Source organism: Peromyscus maniculatus, chromosome 13 (genome assembly GCF_049852395.1).
Source record: "Peromyscus maniculatus bairdii isolate BWxNUB_F1_BW_parent chromosome 13, HU_Pman_BW_mat_3.1, whole genome shotgun sequence".
Classification (NCBI taxonomy): domain Eukaryota; kingdom Metazoa; phylum Chordata; class Mammalia; order Rodentia; family Cricetidae; genus Peromyscus; species Peromyscus maniculatus.
Genome location: NC_134864.1, coordinates 56,337,695 through 56,361,511, shown reverse-complemented (window position 1 = coordinate 56,361,511; position 23,817 = coordinate 56,337,695). Strand labels below are relative to the sequence as shown.

Here is a 23,817-nt window from a genome sequence, read left to right as displayed (position 1 = left end):
TTTTAAATACGGTGGTCTTTTCGGGGGTGTGAGCTTGAGGAGGCCTCCCAACAGGAAGTGACCGGTGAGGCTTGTGTTTCCGAATCACCCAGTCACAGTGACATCTGACCCCAGTGCTGCCCCTCAGACACCCAGAGAGTGTCAAGTTATTGGGATGGGCATCCTCGGAGCCACTGCAGTCTGAGGCCACGTCAGGAGGTGTACCATGCAGCACAGCTCTCTTGCGAGCTGGTGACCAGCCCTCCCTGTCACCAGCTCCAGACACTCATCCCCTCCTCCCGCCTTGTCACTGCTTTTGTGTGGTGCCAGGTGTTACTCACAATGCTGAGACTCTGGTTTTTCCACGCTTCTTAGGTCTGTGTGTGTGTAGCTTACTATTTCCTGGGAGACAGTGCCTAAGATCTAATATTTGCTTCCACATCACACTCTAGTAGTTAAACACTCCTATGGCTTTTCGGCCACCCTTTACAAAAGCATCACCCTCGAACTTACTTCTGTGGCCCCAGAATTCAGTTTCGTCTTCTCTGTTTGTTTGGGGTGGTGTTTTCCTTACAACTTGGGTCTAAAGAGCTTAAGATAAAATCCATCACGCACTGAAATTAGCATCTAACCCTACATCTCAGTGACCCTCGACACATTGGCAGTCGGCATCCGGAAGACGCTGCGGAACTTCACATTGGATTTTGCTATTTCAGTATTGGTTGTATTTTTATACGTTGATCCACCACTAAAAAATCCCTACAGAGTTAGAACTAGAAAAGTAGTTCGCTGTGTATCCTCTTTCGTGACTCGGGTGTGCTCTGTCTCCATGGTCCTTCCTCACCACCTAATGCTCATTTTCTGTCCTGCATGTTATACCGTACCTACATGCGCACTTGTTTACATATGTGCCTGTGTGTTATGGCTAGTGTGAGGGAACACGCAGTATTTTTCTTTCTGAGCTTGTGTCCTCACTTGGTATTATATATTTGTTGTTGTTTGTTTGTTGTTTTTTGGTTTTTCAAGACAGGGTTTCTCTGTGTAGTTTTGGAGCCTGTCCTGAATCTCACTCTGTAGACCAGGCTGGCCTTGAACTCACAGAGATCTGCCTTGCTCTGCCTCCCGAGTGCTGGGATTAAAGGTGTGTGCCACCACCACCCAACTGGTATTATACGTTCTAAGTCTAGTGCATCCAACATGGCTCCAGGGGTGAACCTGGCTGGGGCGGCAGGGAAGTAAGGAAAAGACAGATAAACAGACCAGAAGCTGGGCTCCGGTGGGCTAGACTCTGACGGGAAACCCGCAGCACCCTGGCAGCTCAGCATGTTTGTTCTATAGAGCTGAGCAGGGAGGTGGGGCCATTGCATACAGATAAACAAGGAGGCGGGGTTTACAGTGTACAGCGGGATCAAGGAGATGGGTTTAACCAATCTAGGTAGGAGCAATCTCTGTAGGCGAACAGTCTTCGTGCTGTAAACATCCGGATGGGAGAAAGCTATGGTGGACATGTTCTGCATGCAATATCAGCATCCACACGTGGACCAGATAGAAAGGCTTTGCCGTTTCCCGCTGAGCCTCTCCTCCTGGAGAGAAGAGTTTGCCGTTACTCCATAGGTCTTAGGCTCTGGGGTCTTTGACATGGCCAGCTCAGCTTCACTCAGAACTTCACTCACTTGGGGCTTTTTCTACCCCTATATAAATCCATCATTTTTTCTCTAGGGCTAATTTTCACTGTTGTGATTGTAGGAAATTTGCCAAGCGTATTGCCGCTTTATTCACTATAGCAAGAAATTGGGACCAACCTAATTGTCCATCAACAGACAAATGGATAATGAAGACTTGTTCGTGGGGTTTTAAATCCAGGTGGTTTTCGTTGGGGTCCTGTAACAGTTGAAAATCACTAGATCTTGTGGAAGGGACGGCAAGTCGTCTGAAGCCAGCATAGACGATGTCTCTCAGCTGGTGAATCTCCCCCCTCTGGGGGACAGTTGGTCTGGCAATAATGTTGACTGTCACAGCTGCAGGGAGGGAGTGTCACCAGCCTCTGGAAGCACGAGGTGAGACCAGGAGCACTGCTAACCAGCCAAGGGTGCACAGGACGGCCTCTCCGCTGGTCCTCCTCCTTCCCTTCTCCAATAACAAGGACATGTTTGGTCCAAGATGTCGAGAATTCCCCAGTGGAAGAGAATGCAGCATGTTCTGAGGTACCTCCTTGAGGGAAAGACAGACTCTGCAACACTGTGAGAATCTAACTTCTGTTACCCCATTCTCCAAGGCCAGTAGTGGGGATGCAGGAAGGGGGATTTTCTTTCCCATCGCTCTCTTACCACAGAGCCTTCCCTTTTCAATCAGTGGTAAGAAAATCTTTTTCCCCATACTGCCCGAAACATAACCCTTCCAGCTACACGTTTTAAAGGTCAAATTACATTTTTGCCTCCCTGAGATCAGAAAGAAAAAAAAAAAAACAATTATATTGTAGTATTGAAAATTGAAGGCTTTGCTTTTTCTGGTCTGTTTTTTCATTATAGGATTCAAGTCAGTCCTTAGGAGGAAATGGAAAAATTAAGAACTGGAGGTTGTAGCTAATGACAGGCAGTCACTCTCGTTAGCCATTCTGTCTCTACCGGAGTCTTTTTCTCATTTTACAGTAAAGCCAAATATCACAGTGAAGACCAGGATTAGGACAGAGGTCTGAGGCATGTAAAGAGAAGTACAGTGGGGAACCGTTCCATTAAGCACCTGTTGGGGGACAGTCTTCCTTGGCTTCAGGCAGGCAGCGGTATCGCTTGGTGTTCCCAGGCGTACGTGGCTCATGTCCAGCCACTCTAATGCCAGTGACATACTGTGATCAAGCCCTTGTTCTGTGTGAACTGCATGGAAGCAGAAGGTCTTTTTGGATAGCTTATGGTCCGGTGGTGGTTGAGCAAATACTTGGTCATTTAATTACCTTCCCTTAATTAAGAGAATCATTAGCATTATGGAGCTACATATACTTTGATAGGAATGACACATATTTGTTTTTTGTTTTCTTTTTTTAAAAATGACCCTAGAATTTGATCTGTATCACAAAACAGATGGCAACAAGTCGATTTGGCATTGAGTTCAGTCACGTGAGGGATCTTGATAGAGGCGTGGGGAATGAGTGGGAATCCCATTGTAAAGCCAATGTGGCAAAGACAGTGAGCATTACTAGTGTGTGCCTTGGAGTGCTGGCACCTGGTGTAGTTTAATTGTCCAGTCACGAACTGATGCTTTTCCATGTCCCTTTCAGTAAGATGTATTTATAATGGGGTCTCTAGCACGAGAATGACCTGAGGAGGCCTTTCGGCTGTTTGGCATGGCTACATAATGATTGCACAATGCTTTCAATTCCCTATTTAATTATAAGAAGTGTGCGAAACAATTACTAGATTTTGCCAGCCTTAATCCCAAACACATAAGGAAGAACAAAATCAAGAGATCGGGTTATGTGGTTTTCAGTTTTTGTTTGTGTGTGTGTGTGTGTTTTTTTAATAAAAGTCAGAAGTTTGAATTGTGTTTTTATTTTTAAAATGTAATAAAAGGCTTTTATGTCTTTCCGCTCTGAAAGTGAAGACAATCTTCGGAACCATCAAAACCCATCCAAACCAGACTTCCTTACAAATCCCTTTCTTTCTCATCAAATGGTTTTTCTCAGTGCCCACCTGTTTGTGCCTTGTACAAGACACTATACAAAGGAAATTAAATAAACCTGTTCCTTCCCCCACACCCAATAGCCCGTATTATTTGAGAATATTAAAAGAACACAGCGTGAGAATGAGCACACACTTGCAAAGGATACGTGGAGACAATAATAAAAGAGGCTAATAAATATATTTATGCCTCAAGAGAGCCATATGGATGGATTTTGTGGCCATCTAGCTGACAAATTGCCCAAAATGACTCCTTTCCCTCGCCCTGCGCCAGTGTAATAAGCAGGAGTGGGCTCCAGGATGCATTCGGAAACTGTGGAAAGGGCAAATACCTCAGAACACGAGGAACTCAAGGTTCCTGCGACTTTGCGGCTGGCGAGTCCCCGCGGTACGGTGCGCTTCCAGATCTTGCCTCGTTTGTGAATATATGTCACTCTGAATAGGTGCAGCTCGCTCTTTGGCGGTGGAAGCTTCCCTTTTCCTATTTTCTTCCTCCCTCCGGTTTTTCTCCGCAGCGTTCGATGTCTCCCCCGGGCCACTGCTGGGCCTGAATGAATCAGTTGAAGGAAGAGCAGGCCGATAAATACAGAAAGTACTGAACTGGCCTTTTCGGTTTAGGTAAAGTCCCAGGAAACCAGCGTAAACAGCGCCTCACACTAATAGCTTTCCTGGGCCCTGGGTGTGGATTACCTCCATACGTTATGTCAGCCACACGCAGCGGGCCCTGGGAGTCTGCTTGGCTTTCACTGCGGCCTGCTTTGCCTCAGCATTGCTTCTGATTTTGTTCTGAAATCTGAAAAGACGTCTGAATCTTTTCAGCAGATGAAGGCTGCCAGTCAACTAGCCAGTCATACTCTGCTGAAAAGAAGTGACTGTTGGACGTCTTAGAATGGAAATAGGAGGCGAAATTAAGCAAAGTGTTCTGTCTGCATATCCCTGTAGGGTAGGTCTTTCAAGAATTTATAATACAGCCTGACAGTAGTGGCGCACGCCTTTCATCCCAGCACTCAGGAGGCAGAGGCAGGCGGATCTCTGTGAGTTTAAAGCCAGCCTGCTCCCCAGAACAAGTTCAAGGACAGCCAGGGCTACACAAGGAAACCCTGTCTCCGAAGGAGAGAGATAGAGGCAAACTAAGATGAATTTCTTAAAGCATGGTCATAGACAGCAAATGCCTTATAATATTGAAGGAGAGCTATTCTATATTGTAATTTGAGAATGGGTCTTGAGTTTTTTGTTTCGTTGTTTGTTTTTTGACCTATGAGACTAGTAGGGAGTAGGACTCAAGAGTTACTCTGGACAATTAGTCAGGTAGACAACAACAAATGATACAGCAAACTTGCACATGAAGTGGGAGCAATGGAATTCCTTCCATGGGTGCGGCTTTCTTATTTCAACGGCTGTAAACTCTTGATTCGTACTAGGCCATATTCTAATAAAAGTCGCACTCTCCAGGGTTTATTAACCACTTAATTAGGAAGCATGTGTCATGGAATTAGGCAGAATGGGGCTTGAATTCCGTTTTATATATTCTAGCTCAGAAGCCGATTGAGTTTCTTACATCGACTCAGCTGTGAAGCCAAGGCACAGTATGAGTATTTCTGTGTAAGTCAGTAAGCTTGTCAGATCATTCCAGAAAATGACTAGCCTGCTCCCCAATGGACACTCACTTAAGTCTTTCTTTTCTAGCATAGCATTTAAGAACATTCTTTCCTCTACCCTGGGACACTGGCGGGAAGTTACCCTTCAGCTCTCCTTAATTAAAATTTTCTTTCATAAAATATATTATACTCATATATTTTCCCCTCCAAGATCTCCTCTACCTCCCTACCCACCCCCTCATGCTCTGCTCTCCTCTCTCCTCTCTCTCTCCTCTCTGTCTCTCTTTCTCTCCAAAAAGAAAGAAAATCAAAACAAACAAAAACAATCAGACAAAACATAAAGTGTACCCAAAAAAAAAAAAAAAAAATGGAGTCCATTCTGTGTTGGCCAGTTACTCCTGGGCATGCGGCCTGCCCTGGAGTGAGGTGATACATGCAGTGACTGTCTGTTGGAGAAAACTGATTCTCCCGCTCCCATCAGGTATCAACTGTAAACAGCTTCTTGGTTAGGGGTGGGGCTTTTTGGCCACTCCCCCGTCTCAGTGCTGGGGTTCTGTCTGGTTTGAACTCCGTGCAGAGATTGTGTGTCTCTGAGTGTATGTGTTGTGTTAGCCCTGCTCTGTCTGGAAGATGCTGTGTTTCCTTGTGGGCATTTAGAATGTGCTGGATCTCGGGGACGGGATATGAGAATCTAGCCATGACTTTGCTATTCCTTGGGTGAAGAGAGAAGTGAAATAAAGGAATTCCCAATTCTGAATGGCCACATGTGCCACCAAGACAGTTCACCCTCGCTTCATCTCTATCTCTCTCTCTCTCTCTCTCTCTCTCTCTCTCTCTCTCTCTCTCTCTCTCTCTCTCTCCCCCCCCCCCCCTTCATCCATTCATCTCATAGGCAGAAGATTGTGCTCTTGGTGGCACTTCTCAGACATGTTTGTGAATGGGGAGCATCTGAGCCCTTCCCCTTCCCCAGAGATGCTGGTTCCACAAGTGTAGGGCCCTGGAATCTGCATTCAGTGAGTTACACTGAGCAGCCGAGTCTGCGCACCACAGTTGGAGAATACTGGTACAGATACTGAAGGACAGGGCCAACCGCTTTCCCTAAGAGGCCATGTCTGGTGGGCGCAGACAGAAACAGGCAGTGCAGTGGACGTTGTGGACCAGCGGTGTGGTACAGGGGCAGGTGGAGGCCTGTGAAGAAGTGGGAGGCAATAAGCCCCGGCTGGCTGTTTAGGAAAGGGGTCATCGGGGAGGTGGTACCTGAATCTTGAAGGAAGGCTAGAAATTTGCCAGATAAAGAAGGGGAGATTCCATACTGAAGGAAGCAGCAGCATGAAAGACCACAGTCTGCCTGGAAGGACTAAATTCCCCAGGCTTCGCTCCATCAGTAGATGAGTCGAGAACACATGCCTTTCAAATCTGAAAACTCCATCAACCATTCATCTGTATGCAGGAGATTAAGAACGTCTGCTTTTCAGAGTTTCGTGTCTATTTGCCTTCCCAGGGTGGAGGGATGTAGAGCGGGGTGTTACTGAGACAGTGGTGGCGTGCTTGTGTGGAGGGTCCCGGTATGCATTTTCCCCTCCCTCTGTTCTTCAGTGAGAGCCAAAGGAACTATAAAACCTGCCAGATAGCCAGGGGCAGTCAAGGCCAGGCCTGGCTGCCTTGGCTTAGATGCGACAGCGCTTCTGATCCTTCAGGTACCACAGCAGTCTCTTACACTTTCCATTCCCAAGTAATTCGTGTGCAACATCTAGGATGGCATCTGCAGAGATAACTTTCCCCGCCCCCCTCTTGGTTTTCCCAGAATGTTTCGGGAAGAAAATATAACAGGGTGTTGAGAGTGGTTGGCTCCATTTTGTGCACGAGACCAAGAATGATTTTTGTCTTGCTCTGTTTTATTCTGAAATGTTTGATTTCACCTTGCTGTCTGTATTTTTTTTCCGCTTGTTAAATGAGCATGTAAGATGAAGTAAAAGTGCAGAAAAGAATGTTAGTCAGATGTCCAGATGTTATGCCTGTGTGATAAGACAGTTGGCGTCCATTTCAAGCTTCTTCTCTTGGGCTGCTCTAAAAGAGGTGGAGGGCTAAGTCCTATTTTTTTTTTTATAGTGAACCTGAAATGCAGTTATTTTCTCGACTAGTGCTTTCCAGAGAAAGAGAGCAACCTAAGACATAATTAACAAAGACACTTAGTAACGAAAGCCACATATTCCTAGCTGAACAGTTGGTGTTGTGGATTTGCAGACTTAAAGGATCTTCTAACTCTTGTCCTTTTCAAAATTCCAAGAAGATAAATGAGTCCCTGGGGGGGTTTATTGAATTTTGTTTATTGAATTAATTATGTTTTGAGGAACTCCAGAGTCTGGTAAGTGTCGGAGTTAGTCTACACACTAAATCTTCACACATCATTCCCAAAATGCAGTTCAAACGGTACAGTCAAATACTTGTCGTTGTAGGATCCAAACACGAACTCTGCAGATGAAAAGAGATGAGCCCACCGTGTCATCTCCGGTACCTCACCCCGAGTGATAGGTTGGGAGCAGTTGTTCAGATCTGGGGTGTCTGCGTGGCCTTGTAGCTGAGGGGGCTTCATGCCAGGAAGGTCAGCCACCTTACTTCTCTGATGGTTCTGTTAGTGGACAACTCTGAAAGGCTCTTCCAGCCCAAGTCTCCACACTGGAGACCTAGCTGGGTTTGTGTGTTTACCGAACGGCACCGTTGAGTTCAACCTTTAGAAAGATCCACTTGCCGCCTTTGTTATATTCAAGGGACAAAATCCACTTTTTTTCCAGTGAGGAACAGAATTGGAGTTGTTGTAAAATGCAAAAAGAAAAAAAAAATGTATAGAGGATGTGAGTCCAGGAATCCCAGCAACGCAACTAAGATGTAAACAACTCATACAGCCAGCTACTTTTGAATGAGCTCAGGGTTAAATCCGCCACAGTGGGAGTGGGGAGGAGAGGTATTTCTCTACTGGAGTAGACTTCTGGGGACAGAATGGTGTGGGGAGTGAAGAGTGAGCGTCGACACCTGCAGCCAGCCCAGAGCGTAGGAGGGGGACAGAGTGGAAGGATTCTTACGGTGGAGAACGGAATTGGGGGTGGGCCGCTTGTACGACTGAGGGGTGTCTCTTGCACCTAGAGCTGCTGACCCTCCCGGCCTAGGACTACAGAAACACACGTGTTCTCGCTGTGTTTATAGTCCCCAAGCCAAGGAAGAGGCTCTGTTGGTAGCTGTAATAGTTGAGAAGTGGCTGAGCTGAAGTCTTGAACTAGTTCTGCCCTGGCCTCAAGAACGGCTGGAATACTTGAGTTGGGTTGGAAACGGGGCCCATGGGTCAAGTACTCATGGCCCTCACATATAAGGGAAGTTCTGCTCTTCCCTGGTGGGCACAAGCCCCTCATCCCAAGGGATGAAGACTGCTAAGATTTTGAACAGCATGGACCCCCTCCCTTCCGTACTCAAGCTGGTGAAGAACAAGAAAAACTCCCCAGCCCCAGGGCATTTAAGAGGCCACCAGCAGGGTCCAACCCAGGGAACTCCATAATTCTTTATCTCCACAGTAATAAGGAGCAGAGCCCAGAGTGGGAGGAACGCTCTTAAATTACTTTTCTTTCTCTAATTTAAGAGAGACGGGGAGGGGAGGGCCCTTATACCCAGAAGTCTGGCTTTAAGGCTTCTCACTCATTTGCATACTTATGCTGTGTGGTACAGGCAGGAGGGACGGAAGCAATCCCTTATCCGCCTTCCTCCCCAGCACCTCACCTTTCTGCACTAAGAGGCCAGGATCCAGGTTCCTTCCACAGCCTGCCTGCTCTGCCTGTCTCCTGGTGCTCCCAGTTTGTGTCTGCCTAGTGGGCAATCAGCGGAAGGGGTTCCCGCTCAGGCACTTTATCCATGGGAAGCTTCCGAACCACAGTGGTCTGGGATCCGATGGTTCCAGCAGTTTCTCTGCCTGCAGGCTCCCCGAGGCAGAGTATCAGAGGTGGAGCAGGCCTCGTTTTAACTCCTCGACATCCGGTTCTAGCGGCTGCCCACACTGGTTGAAGTCCTGTTTGAGGAATCTGCGAAATTTCCGTCCTCTATGTTGACCAGCCCGCTCTCAACCAGGGTGGCCCCGCAGGGGCCTGCCTACCACAGCATCTTTACTTTGTGAGAACGCAGGCCTGTGAGGCTCGTTTAGGCTCCCAGAAAAAGCGGTTTTTGTCACTCTGTGCCTTGGTCTCCAGAATGAAAGATGAGTCTTCCACAGAGCAGAAAGTCACAAACAGATTCTGACTGAAGAACCCTTCTGATTCCTTCTATCATTGCTATTAGTTCCCTGTAGAAAGAACCAAGACACTGGGAACTTTTTTTTATGAAATGACACTTTATCTTTGTGATTAACTATATAATAAACTATAAAGTTTTCGCCATGGTACTCTCCTCTTTAGGCCTTATTGCTTTGGTAATAAAAGCTTTTTTATGGCCACAGGATAAAATTTTATTATCCAAGTAGTTTAGATAAAAGGAGAAGATGTGTTTGCGAGGGTAGAAAGGTACGTCTGAAACACGTGAGTTTAGCGTGGATTTTATGTTCATTCCGCTGATGGAGAACATGCGGGATGCATCTTAAGTCGAAGCCAATTAAAGAGTTAGGTGTTTCTGTCAAGTGCTGAGGATCACCACTGGAAGATAGGACCACTCCGCACTTAGGCTCTTGGATTAATGGGAAAGCACACATTTCAGCAGACAGTATCACCAACTCCCTGTTTTGATCCTGCGTCAGAGCCTCCGCGCTTGGCGAATATCATAACAGTTTTTTTCCTCAGCTTGTATCTTAAATGATGAGGGCCAGTCCATGCCCAAAAGTGTATATGTTTTTACACAGACATGATTTATATGCAAGCACTACAAGTATGCCTGTTAAGAAGCCCCATCATTGTTATGCCACAGAAATTTAGGTATGATTCTTCACAGCTCAGCCACTACTGAACAACCCATATCCAAAACAGAATAAGAGCATACAGGTGAAGGTTTTAAAAACTCAGTCAGAGGTTTTTGAGGCAGTGACCGTTAAAAGCAAAGATTTGAAGAAAGAGTTCATTAGATGAAGAAAGGAGTTTGGGGAGGAGGTGGGACATTGTCCTTGAGGCAGAGGGCATGTACCAAGGTTCTGTGGTAGAGGTGGAGCAGGGTTCCTGCCTCCTGGGGCATTGGGAGGCTTCAGTAAAATTGTCCTGTATGGCCAGGTGGTGGTGGCGCACGCCTTTAATCCCAGCACTCGGGAGGCAGAGCCGGACGGATCTCTGTGAGTTCGAGGCCAGCCTGGGCTACAGAGCGAGATCCAGAACAGGCACCAAAACTACACAGAGAAACCCTGTCTCGGGAAAAAAAAAAAAAAAAAAGTTGTTCTATACGGTGCTGGCCCATCAGCTGATGGGCCTGGCCGAGTCAATCAGCACTCAGTACTAGTAAGAACTGGCTCTTGCCTTGAGGCAGCTGCAAGCTGATGTCTCCCTACCAGGAAAACCTCAAAAGCAAGAGTGGCCTCTCCTTCCTCGGCAGGACTGTGGTGGGTGCACTGATGCCCTCTCCCTCAGAGGGGCCTCCCATCCTTCCCCTCTGACAACTCCGAGCCAGATTTCTGACGAGATGCCCTCAGTCCCCATCCAGCCTGTGGCTGTCGTCCCCCAGCAGCATTTCGGGATGTGCCTAACCTTGACCTTCTGAGAAGACTGAGTCATGCAAATGGCCCTGATTGAATCACTCTCCAAGCTGACTGGGACACCCAGGCTGTGGGGCCATCTGAAAGGCTGTAGACGTGGCCATTCTGTCTTGACCTGCTCTTCGTCTGGGGCTCGGGGTGATGTGTGGATGGCTCCTTGCTGTCTGACGCTCTCCAAGGGGACAGACTAGCCTGTACTAATTCATCCGCTGCGTTCGTTTCCCTTCCCTAAGCCTCACGCCTTACAAGCAAAACCCGCGAACCGGGGGTCCAGTGTGATGAGACTCTTGGGGGACGGTCAAGTGGCCGCTCCTGATGCAGAGTCCTGAGCTTGGTGTGCGCCTGTCTCTCAGGTCAGAGCTAAAACCTTGGGCTTGCCTTTGTGCGTGAGGTTTGAAAGCAGTCTCATATCGAGAGAGAGAGAGAGAGAGAGAGAGAGAGAGAGAGAGAGAGAGGGAGGGAGGGAGGGAGGGAGGGAGGGAGGGAGGGAGGGAGGGAGGGAGGGAGGGAGAGCAAGCAGTGCTGAATTGCTGAAACACAGGACGACGACCTCCCCTCGCTAAAACACCCATGGGAATGGAAGCATGGTCCGATGCCAACGTCACGGGCTTTTCCACGTCCCCAAGGGTGCGCATTAAGCAGATTAAGAGTTTATTGTGTAAACCTTCGTCCCTCCTGTTGCCAGCCCAGAAGGTCTGAACCAACCCCTGCGTGACTCTCCGGCTTTGTTTAATATGTGTTCCACCTGGGGCTGTGTATTATGCCACCGATGCCCATCTTGTTAACTCTCTGAGCACAATGTTAGGTTAACAAATCTTACCAACAAACACTTAGCAGGATCGTGTAGCCGGTGAAGAACTTAACAAAGCCTCTTCCCTACATCAGTCTCCCTGCCCAGCATGTGCAGCCTACAGGCTTCGTGACTTCCGGGCTCGGTTCTCTGCCAAGGGATGGGGATGGTGAGGGCTGGTAGCTCTGGGGAGCATACTGGCGTCCTGTGATGGTCTGCCCCTCTCCCAACTACCAGCCTCCCGAGGCGAGGCCAACCTTGTCCACTGGATGCATTTCCCTTCACGTGTGCGCTGTGTCTATCTCCAGACCTTCAGCTCTCTTCAGAAGTCTGCTAGATATTCCTTCTTCTGACCGTCACCATTTTCTCCTCTCTGTGGCGCCCCCTTGGTGAGTCCTTCGGGTCCTCTCACATCTCTGCAAAAAGAATGCAGACGCCGCCGTGAGGATCAAAGAAATCTTGACTCGCTCACTTCCTTCTCCCCACTGTCCCTTTTCTTTGTTTCCTAGCTGTACCCCCCAACCGCCCCCCACCCAGCTCCAAAACCCTTGACTGCCACATGGCAAACACTTAGCAAATATTGACCCGATGAGTTGAGTTAATGTTTTGTGGCTCTTCCCAGTTCTGTCTGTCTCTCTCTCTGCACCATATCGCTGAACAGCGCCCCAAACTCCATGTCACTCTGTTTGTGACGCGCCGGCAGCACAAGTTACTGGCCACTCTCATGTGACCCCGTTGTTCTGTGAACCCATGAGTCGGCTGGGGTTGTCCAGCCTCTTGGGCCCACATGAATCTTCCTGGCCTACCTTTCTGTGTTCTCTGGAAATCCAGAGCCTATTTCAAGATAATGCATGAGTTTGGGGGTGCAAGTGGGCTTTGCATTCTCTCACCTGGTGTGCCCTCAGACTCTGCCTCTTCCCATCTGTTCATCCCTGCATCACCCCAGGTGTGAAACCCAGCCACTTCTTCAGTGTATGTGTGTGCACCCATGCTCACTCAAGCCATCCACACCAAGCCTAAGATGACTCAGGCATCCCACTGCTGTGTGCAAGGCCACAGCAACCCTTTAAGATGGCACTTAAAATGGCCTGGCTCCTGGGGGTTCTTTCGACTAACCCCCCCCCATTGTTCCTGGCTCTCAGCCTTCTTGCTGAATCTTCTCTCTCCTCCCTTTCTGAGGGAGTGAAAATTTAAAACCTATTCCCAGGCAGAGTAGTTAGTTTATTTGCAGTTTGAGCTCCTGACTGGGATCTCATCTTATTTCCCTAACAGCTTATCTATTAACCTTTGTCTCCCTGGACTAAAATGCAAGTGCCCACCCTAAGAAAGTCGTAAAACTATACACTCAAATAAGCACCACGCTTATCTCTATGATGGCAGCATTTGTAGACTTGACAAGAGAAGGTACATCTACTTGGTAGTCACTGGAACCCGAGGTCTAGTGGCGCATCTGGCACCGTATACATTGCTCAGGATGTGCTGGTTTGTATAGACGTGGACCTTCAAAGAAACATGAGACACCTGTAACAGTGAAGACTCTCAGAGAAAGGGACTCGGTCAACCAAGGCAGGGATGGGGTAGAGACTTCCTCCTCCCCATCTAACCCGTCCGTGTTGGGCATTTCCCATATCTAAGACAAACTGTCGCCGTGCCTGTGTACTGTCAATAGAGACGATACAGAAGATTGCTTACACAAGAGTGCTCAAACCCAGTGACCTGAAGCCATGTGCGTCATGAGGACTCCTGATGCTGTCTATAGCTGAGGGCCTAGGCTCAGAGCCCAGGCTTGGAGAATGTGCCTGGCACCGCACAGGTCACTTTCCACTGGCATTTCCTGGTTGCAAAGAGCTGAACTCCACAGCAGACACTTCCCACTCGCCAAGTCTCAGGTTATACCTTGTTCAGAGTCCCCAAAGGTTAGGTACATTCACAAACCACTCCTTACCTTGACGAATTTTGCAAATAACCAAGAAGGAAATTTTCAACACTGTAAATCTTGAAAGTACAGGTGATTGAACAATCTAAATTAGTGATAACCTCAATGCATTGAAACACATATTACATGAATTTGTAATTAAATTATATAAGCCAGAATAATAACTCGCTGACGCCTCTGGAGAATGCTAAAGAACTAACTAGCTGGAAAACCAAATGTACAAAAAGAAAATCAAACACCTACCTTACCTGTACAAACTATATTTAATGACCGCCAAACAAGTGGTCATCATCTCAGCCTCCCTCCCTCCATCTCTGTCTGTGTGTTTATGTGTGTGTGTATGTGTGTGTGTGTGTCTGTGTGTGTCTGTGTGTCTCAGAGAGACACAGAGAGAGACAGACACCATGTGGATTAAGCCCAGAGCTGTGGACACGCTAGCCAAGTGCTCTAACACTGAGCTAAGCCCAAGCCTGTGAAGTTTCTCTTTATAGAAAGAGTTCACTAAAAAAAAAAAAAAAAAGACTCATATGAATCGGAATTCTTTACAAACTGTGTCCATCTAGACAATGATGTTGATGACTGTTAATAACAAAAATAAGAATGTCTTGTATTCAGTGCAATGTCTTTATTAGGTGATGAAAATCAGTTTGGAGCTGTCTTCTGGAGGAACATTTAAGTGTTTAATTCTGTCAGCACATACACAAAGATATAACACATTTATAAAGTAGTCTATGTCTGAGGAAGTCAATCCTGAATCTTAAAAAAATTTCTACATCTAATAATTTTATAGGAAGTATAATAAGAGTGGGTTTAATAAAGCCAGAGAGATGTAATTAGCAAAATTCAGACTTTGGATAACTCTTGAGGACAACTTGATTCCTTCAAATAAATTGCAAAAGAAATGAGAAAGCAGATGAGAGGGAGCTGGTGGATTAAAACAAGAACTAGTCTATTTTAGATCTCAGTTTAAACAAACTACTGAAAAATTAGGGAACAGCTGTAGAAACCTGAATATGTAGAAAACTGAAGCATCCATTGAGCTATTAATAATGTTTTATGTGATTAAAGTAATGTGGTTATGATTCCAGCAAGTCTTTAAAATTCAGATATATGTACGTATGTAGACAGACAGACAGATAATTTGTGACCAAATGAAAATTAGAAGTGCAGCTCATGTCTATGATTTAAAGACAAATCTGAGAAGGGATATAGAAGGTATTTGTGATATGTTGTTTCTCTTGAGAGTGGAACTCGGAAATTAGGGGCTGGGATGAGAGAAATAAACTTGAATAATTGCTTTAATTAATGAACTGTATTGGAGTAAGTTCTCCAGAACCTCGCTGTTCTGGGAGGATGGGAAAGTAAACACATGTATTGTCGAGCTGGCCGGGACAGCACCCTGGAGCAGGCTTGTCCAAGTGTAGTCCTAGGACCTGCATCAGAACTGGGCCCGTCTCCCTCACTCTAAGCTAGGATCTCAGAAACAAGAACACCGAGACGTTTGGGAACAGTCCTTGGCGTCTGAAGTGCCAGCTTTTCAAATCCTTATCATTGTTTTGGAACTTTGGAATGTGTAAGGAAAAAATATACCCAGATTTAAATGCAAAGCCATACAGCTCTGGACGTCGAAAGGCCTTTTCTTTTCAGATGTGTTGACAGTGATTTAATCAGCAGATGTCACTGTGTTATCCTCAGGGACATCCCTTCCATGTTGCTTGTTTTAGAGACAGGGTGTTCTCCTGGCATGGTCACACAAAAATACTTGGGGTAATTTTGTTTCCTGACAATCCTTTTGTGTGTGTGTGTGTATTTCCATTGCTTCTTCAGAGTTTATAAGTTTTTGTTTCTGTTTTTCTCCAGCATCATTGACAAAGAAGTTTCACTGATGGCGGAAATGGATAAAGTCAAAGAAGAAGCCAGTAAGTATGCACGTGACTGGGTGATAAGGTGCTGCCTGTCCCAAAGCAATCTGTGGGGGGAGGCGGGGGGAAGAGGGGTAGTTCCGGATTTGGGGCAAGACTCTACAATTCCGACTGAAATACTGGTGGGTGAGCTCCGTAACCCAGGCAGGTCATTCATCTCTGTGTTTCTGCTCCACCGTCTGGCAAAGGGACAGAGCCACAGCTCATTCCTCACAGCTTTCGGTGCAGAATATTCACTGAGGAAATATGAGGTGTCTGCTGAGTTCTGTGAATTCAAGGGGACTTCCACGCACACACAGAAATTGAATTTAATTATATTTAAAAGGGCAGTAAGTTTGCTATTACATCTGTGTAGATGTGTGTAGCATATGTTTGGGTGGGTGTGTGAACTCGCGGTTTTATGCAGGGTGCTGTACACCCATGTGTGCTCATGTATGTGAAGGCCAGATGTCAACCTCAGGGGTCTCCTACCACACTTCACCTTATTTTTTGAAAAAGAGGCGTCATGAACCTGAAGTTCATCAGTTTGGCTAGACAGCTGGTATGGTCCAGAGATCCACCTGCCTCTGTCCCCCCAGAGCCGAAATTACAGATGTGCACCACTGCACCTGCCTTCTTCATGGGATTGCTAGGTCGCCCACAGGATTGAACTGATTCACCTGAGGCTTGAACTCGGGTCCTCGAGATCGCACAGTAGGCACTGTACCGACTGAGTCATCTCCTCAGCCCTGGCGTTGATTTGGGGGGGAAGCAGATATTCAATTTAAAGACAGTCATTTTTTTAAGTCCATACAATTTACAATCTCACTATGGCATTCATAGTCATTTTAACTCATTCGCTTTTAAGTTCAAGTAACTCAAGTTTATCAAATTGAATTCCCCCCGACGTGGCTCCTGTTTGGCCTAGGGAATGTAGCTCAGTTTGAGAGAGCACTCACCTAGCAAGCCCCAGGTTTGATTCCCAACATGACCTAAACCACAAGTCGTGGTGCATGCCTAAAATCTCAGCCGTCAGGAAGCAGAAGCAAGAGTATCAAAATAGTGAGCTTGGAGCTCACTATATTAGACACTTTCACAAGATGAAAAACAAAACAACAAAATGTGTGCCACTTAAAGCTGCCTAAATATTTGTGATGGGGCATGTGTGTGTTTAATATATCTGTCTCTTCTCAAGCATTTTAGGAACCTGGCGATGCACTGATAAATCAAACATGCAAAATATCCCCGAGCTTTTAAGTGAGTTGTGTAGGATTAATAATTCAAATACAGAAATGCACTAAATGAAATTTTCTTAAAATACTCCAATCCTGTTTACAAACTCTGTCAAAAATGCCAACACCCGCCAACTTCAGTAAGAGAAAACCAATCCATGTTTTAACTTAAAATTATAAAGATAGATTGCCTGATAAAGCAAATTCTTTACTTGAATAATGAACACAAGCTGGGTGTGGCCACACACCCCTTTAATCCCAGCCTTTGGGAGGCAGAGATAGGTGGATTTCTATGAGTTTGAAGAGGCCAGCCTGGTCTATATTGCAGGAGACCCTGTCTCAATTTTTTAAAAAAAGTAAATAAATAACTAACACATTCATATTGTCATGATCACTGTAAAACTTCTCCTACATTTAATACAAAATATTAACATTCTGGGTTTTATTTTATATGTGCTCATGTCTAAATCTCCCCTCTGTGACAAGTAACTCAGCAGGTAGCAGGGCAGGTGGTGATCTGTGTGTGGTGGTGATCTGTGCAGATGGTAATCTGTGTGCAGTGGTGATCTGTGTATGGTGGTGGTCTGTGCAGATGGTGATCTGTGTGTGATGGTGATCTGTGTAAGATACAGTCTGTGCAGATGGTGATCTGTGTAGTGTGGTAATGTGTATAAGGTGGCAATCTGTGCAATGGCAATCTATATACTATGCTAATCTATGTAAGATGGCAATATCTGTGCACCATGGCAGCCTTACACAGGATGAGGTTCATGGGTTGGAAATTTCAGCCAAGACAAGATTCCTCAGATGGAACAGGGTGGATGGCTGATCCTTTCTCACTATTGAATCCAGTCTGGTATGTTCTAGGAACCCAACAACCACATTTCTCACTTGAGATGTACTTTGCAGTGCTTTTCCTGGGCGTTCTAAATGCTTCAGTCTTACCCAGATTTTATCTTATGAGTTCGTCTAATGGCCTTTCAACTCAATCCTTTTTCATTTGACTACCAATATATTTACATACATACATACACACACACACACACACACACACATGCACAAGAATGAAAGATTAAATCAAATTCTTTTTTTTTTTTTTCTCCTCTGTACCTTGGCCATAATTCAGTTTTCATTTCTGGAAAGTAGCAATCAATGTTTTTAGTTAAAATATTTCTGGGGTGAAGGGAGGTCATGGCCCTCGTTGCCAAGCCTGTGGACCTCAGTTTGCTCCCCAGGACCACACACAGAAGGAGAGGGCCATCTTGTCCTCTGACCTCTACATACACACTGCGTCATGCACAAGCTTACACACGATACATGCACACAACAGGTAAATAAATGTAATAAAAATGCTAAGATCACAAAACAAGGGGAACTTTCGAGGGGCCAGAGTAGAGGGCTCAGGGAGTAGAGCATGAGGGCTGAGTTGGAGCTCTCCTGTTAAATGCCCTGTATCGGGTGTGTTGGGATTCCCGGCCACTCCCCCAGCTACATGACCGCACATGCGAAGTTCAGTAGCCTAGTAAGGGGCCTTCCGTCCTACATAAGCCATGCGCTGCATGGTCACGTAATTCGCAGCGCACAGTGTGATCACGCAATCTATGCACATGCATTGTGCAGCTCTGTAAGCCCATATGTGCATGTGCAAGGGAATCCATAAGAGGCGGGACACAGACCCCTCCTCCTCCTTCTCCTCCCCGCCTTCTCTCTCTCTCTCTCTCTCTGCACGAGTCTTCCACAGGCCTGGTCACGCTCGTTTCTGTCCTTCTCTTCTCCTAATAAAACTATGATAGTGGGTTTTGTCGTGCCTCGGGGCTTTTCTCACACGGTAACAGCGCCGCCACCGCCAAAGCCGCATTAAAACCAACAGGGTGCACAGCTGCAATCCCAGCGCTGAAGAGGCAGATATGACGGGACCCCTGCAGTTCACTGGCCGGCCACTCCATCTGAATCAGTGAGCTCCCAGGTTCAGCAAGGGACCCTGCCTCAAAAAAACATAAGATGGGAAGACGTTGGACTTTGGTGGATTAGATCTCTGTTTTCATTTGGGTTCATTCAGGTTGGCGCTGTCTATGTGCCGAGTTTTATATAAGGCCTGGATGGGACCTCCATCATGGAGTCAGTTGTGCTAAGGCCTGGGGCCCTGCCAGATTCCCCAGTGGTCTTCTTAGTCAGTGAGTCTAATCATGGACCCATCCTGCTCTAAAGAGGTGTGGTTGGTCCTAAGGACCATTAATTTTACTAAATTGGTACATAATTGGCCATATAGTTTAAAATGTCGGTCCCCGCCATTAATCCAATCAGAATGAGAATTAAAGGCCCAGTCAGCGCTGATACAGAGTAGTTAGCCAGGGGACCAAGAGAACAGAGACTGGTATCAATTACCTGATTTATGTCTTTCTCTTTGTGAGGTTTTCTCCAACCGTGGCAAGATTTTCTCTAATTACTCCTGATCAGTTAGCATAGAAACAGCATGTTTCTCCCCAAGCCAGACATGGTGTCCTTTACCTCATAGGAAGTAAGTCTAAGCCTCTCCAGTTACATAGGACCATTAACTGTTGCTTTCATTCAGAAACGGAAACTTTTACTACCTCTAGGTCCTGGTTAACCTGTCTTCTTAGTTTGGAAAGCTAGTTAAGCCACTAGTACAAACCCACCAGGTAGGCTCAGGGGCCCAGTGATGTTGCTGTTACCAAGATGAGTTAACCCATAAGGCAGAATGGCAGGCATCAGAATAAGGGGGCGTGCCTAGGTTGAAGGTTTTGGATACTAGACAAGTTTTAGCCCCTCTAAAGCCCTCTAGCCTTAATTAGGGCTGCCCCCACCACAGTGAGTTTTGTCAGTCAGTGAAATGACAGTCTGGTTAGTTCTTGTCCTTATGTAGTTGGGGATCAGGTGTCTAAGCACAGCCAGCAGCCTGGCTGATTTCTGGCTGGGAATCCCCAGGGTCCCTTCCTATGGCTTGGAGTCTGTTTCCCAGAGGCCAGAGCCTTTCTGATGGAATTTTCAGACTTTCTGCTTTATGGCCATTGGATTACATTTCCCTGTTGTGCATTTCCTGGGAGGGGACTTCTTTTCTAAATATTCGTGTGTTTTCAGGAAGCCTCTGGTTTTGTCATAGAAACTCCATTCAGGGGGGACAACTAGGGGCCCCAGCCGCAGGGCACACATAGACTTGTAAACTCCGTATCCCTGTCTCAAAAGCTAAACTCTTGTGTCTTTCCTTTCTCCAGTACAAGCAGACACTTAAAGTGGGCACCAGTAAGTAAAGGTCAAGATGGCATGGGTTGCTGGCCTGCAGCCTCATTAGGTATCACCTTCCCTGTATCTGTCTTTCTTAGTCCCCAGGTCCAGGGTAGGACGGTTTGGAACATGACCAAACCTTAGACTCAGGAGGAGGTAGAGGGTCAGTGAATAGAAGGGCCTGGGCCCCAATGGAACCTTCATTTCAATGGGTCCATCGTCCAGAGCCAGGCCATTTGGCAGCCACGCCTGTGGCTTCTGCTTTCTTGACCTGGGTGTGGTGGATCCATGGTGTAACGCCAGCTACCTTCGCAGCTGTAGGAGTGGAGAGAATCACCGTGCAGGGTCCTTTCCAAGTTCATTTCCATGTCCCTTTGGTTGCCGGCCTGACCCACACACTATCACTGGACTCAGACCAGGGGAAACTGGCGGTGGACTCAGGTCGGCTGGGTCTCTCGGATACTTCAACAAACAGCCTGTAACTGGGGTAACTTGAGAAGGGAGTGGTCGAGGGCTCTGCTGACTGCTGGTCTCTGAGCCTGGGAAGCAGTGGGGGAGGTCTTCTGTAGCCTGAATCTTAAAGGGTCTTATTAATAAGAACAAACCCAGAGCCAGGTATTGGGGTGAATGCTGGAAGATCAGAGAAGCAGAACAAGCCACAGCCACCTCACTTTGCCAATTCCTCAGCTGATCCTGTTTCCTCAGACTGGAATCCTCTGAGTTCTCATCCAAATGGATCTCAGCTGAACTGCTTCTAAAAAGCCTGAAGCTTAACCAGCTCTAGTTCTGGTCCTCATGCCTTAAATACCTTTCTGCTTTCTACACCATCACTTCCTGGGATTAAAGGCTCTTGTAACCGTGCCTGGCTGTTTCCAGTGTGGCTTTGAACTCAGAGATCCAGAAGATCTCTGCCTCTGGAATGTTAGGATTAAAGGCGTGTGTGCCACCATTTTCTGGCCTCTGTATCTAGTGGCTGTTCTGTTCTCTGACTCCAGATAAGTTTATTAGGGTGCACAATATTTTGGGGAACACAATATCACCACAGTCTTCTAAATATAATCTTATGGGGGTAAATCCTTCCCTACCTGGGGTGCAGCAACCCCAAAACAATGCAAAGGAAGGAAGGAGTCTCTCCATCCTTTGCCGGACTCTAATGAGAGTTTTGTTAGAGGTGGAGTTTTTTAAATGTATTTGCTTATTTGTTTGTTTACATACCGTTTATTTTTTTTCTACCTGCCCCAAACTCTAAGGTCTGTATGTACAATGAAGTTTTCAATCTATGTTGAAGCTTTAGCTATTAACTGAGAGGTTTTGGCTATGAAAGCCAAGCCACTGTTGGAAATCAGTGGGAGGCCAAATCAGGGAACCAGTTCCTGGAGGCGCGTTTTAAGTTACTATTTGAGCAGTTTTAGCTGAGGTGAGGAACACTTCTACCCACTGGAAAAGGTATTTATAAAAACTGGCGAGTACTTGTATCCTCCCCTGGCAAGCCAGATCTTGGTGAAGTCAGTTTTCCCAGAGTTTGCCAGGGTGTTGGCCTCTCGTTTGGACCACTTCCTGGGAAAGGGCTCTCTGTTTTTTTATTCACTTGAGCGCAAACCTGGCATCTGGCTGAGACATCCCACACTAGACTGTCCAGTCTAGTTATACCCTGGTCTGAGCACCTCAGAAAGTTTAGGGACGCCTGGTGAAGGTCAGTTACCAGAGTCGTGCCGGTTGTTTCTGGGAGAGTGATCTTTCCCTGTGCCGTTCCATCCACCTGTGGGCTTGAGCTGTCCATTTCTTCTTTGCTATGGAGTCTCTGGCAGCACAGGGTCATGGTATGTCATCAGAATCTCAATAGTCCTCTCTGGTCTTAGGGCTGTTCGTTGGGCAGCCAGGTCTGCGGCCCAGGAGTGGAGGACAGCAGTTTGTAGGGGAGCCTCTAGGAGGCCAAGATTTTGTTTTGTTCTCCAAGCAGTGAGAAGCCCTCTTTCTCTACAGATCATCACATGGACATGCTTGGTAGTAAGAACACAGCAGCGGTGGTGGGCTTGGCTTTTCTCCATCGGAGAGCTTGGGTCAGATCAATCAGCTCTGTTCTCTGTGCTCGGGTACCCAGCTTGGGCCCAAATCGTCCGGGTTAAAGGAAATACTGAAGCCTCCATGTACCTGGAGGTTCATCTTTCATTTCAGGACAGTCATGGATGAGCACCTTTGGTTTGTGATTGGGCAAGAGGGTAGCAGGATTAATGGTGGTGGGTTTCTCAAACTGGACTCGAGGGTGGTCCAGGAGGAGGGCCTGGTACTGGGTTACACAGGCATTGGACAGCCAGTGTTCTGGTGTTCCTTGGAGGAGGGCCGCCGTGGCATGGGGTGCTGCGAGTATAAGATCTTGACCTACAGTTAACTTTGTTTGTTTGTTTGTTTGTCTGTCTGTCTGTTTGTTTGTTTTCATTAGACTAGTAGTAATTGTCTCAGCTCTTAGACAGGCAGGCCATCCTGGGACTCCAGGGTCCAGTCATTTGGACAGGGATGTCACAGGACTTTTCTGTGGCCCCGAAGTTTGGGTTTAAACCCCTTTGATAATGTCTTTTGTTTTGTGGACAAGCAGTTGAAAGGGTTTTGAGACATCTGGAAGGGCTAGGACTGGAGCCAAAGCCAACACTGTTTCGTCTCCGTCCAGATCAGGGGCTCCATGCCCCACTTGGTGCTGGTGTACAGAGGCCCTACTATTTCTACGAACTCTGGCCTAGAATCCAGTAGCTGTTCAGTCCCTGACGCTGGAGGTCTTACCTAGTCTCCCATGGCTGATGTTGCAGGCCTGAAGAAGCAGACTCTAATACCAGGGAAGGAGTGCTTCAGCAGCAGAATAGATGAACTTGCCAGCAAGAGTAAAGGCGAGCAGGCAAAAAGGCAAAAACTTCCTTCTTCCATTTCTTCGTGGACTGCCATCAGAAGGTGTGGCCCAGATTTAGGGTGGGTTTTTCCACCTCAAATGATCCAACCAAGATGGTCCTTCACAGGCATGCCTAGCTGATAGATAGTTGATTCCAAATGTATTCGAGTTGACAACCAAGACAGTTAAAGTCAGTGTAGTGTCTATAGACTGCAATGTCCATATTAGTGAACACTAATGTAATTATTTTAAAAGTATATTCTAGATGAATATCTCTCACCTTGTTACTTATATGTTAGCTCTGTGTGTATACTGTATCAGCACTTTGTAAATGTTGCTCTTTAGCTGCACAGTGACCCGGCAGGGGGTACAGGATTATTATAATTTACGGGTGAACAAATAAGCATGTATATCACCAGGCTTTCAGACTTCGTCTGCCACCCCAGGGAACTGAGGGTTGCACGGGCATGTTCTTGACAGATTTCCTACAGATGTGGGAGGAAAACATGACTTTGTATTCACATGAGCATGTTATGAAGTAAAATAGCAAATTCTCAAGAACTGTTATGGAATAAGAAGGCTTTCAAAGAGTCTCTATGCTTGAAGAAATGCATGCACTCTACACCTGGCCCCAAGATTCTGAGCTCACCTTCTGCTGTTGAGCATTATTGGAGAAGCCTTAAGATTTCCATGGTTCAAGTAATATGAGCCAAGCTTCCAGTGTGTTCTAAGAATCTGAAGGGATTTACAAATCCTATTGAGAAAATGGATTTCAGTATGCCAGATTCTGTTTATAAAGTTGCATACATAATATTAAGTTTTGCATGTAGAAGGGACCCAAGCTGCATGGAACTGTCTCCCTCTACAGATTTCTGAAAGCAT

The 23,817-nt window shown here is 46.6% G+C and overlaps 1 protein-coding gene across 12 annotated transcripts in view; it reads left to right on the top strand.

Annotated features, from left to right (window-relative positions):
* Spats2l (spermatogenesis associated serine rich 2 like) overlaps positions 1-23,817 on the top strand; it is a 179,634-nt gene that overhangs the window by 137,425 nt on the left and 18,392 nt on the right. For all 12 annotated transcript variants that reach the window (XM_015994027.3, XM_076550358.1, XM_015994034.3 and 9 more), the window contains one exon: positions 15,542-15,600. In XM_015994027.3, coding sequence (XP_015849513.1) covers positions 15,542-15,600 — 59 coding nt within the window. The remainder of the gene's footprint in view (positions 1-15,541; positions 15,601-23,817) is intronic.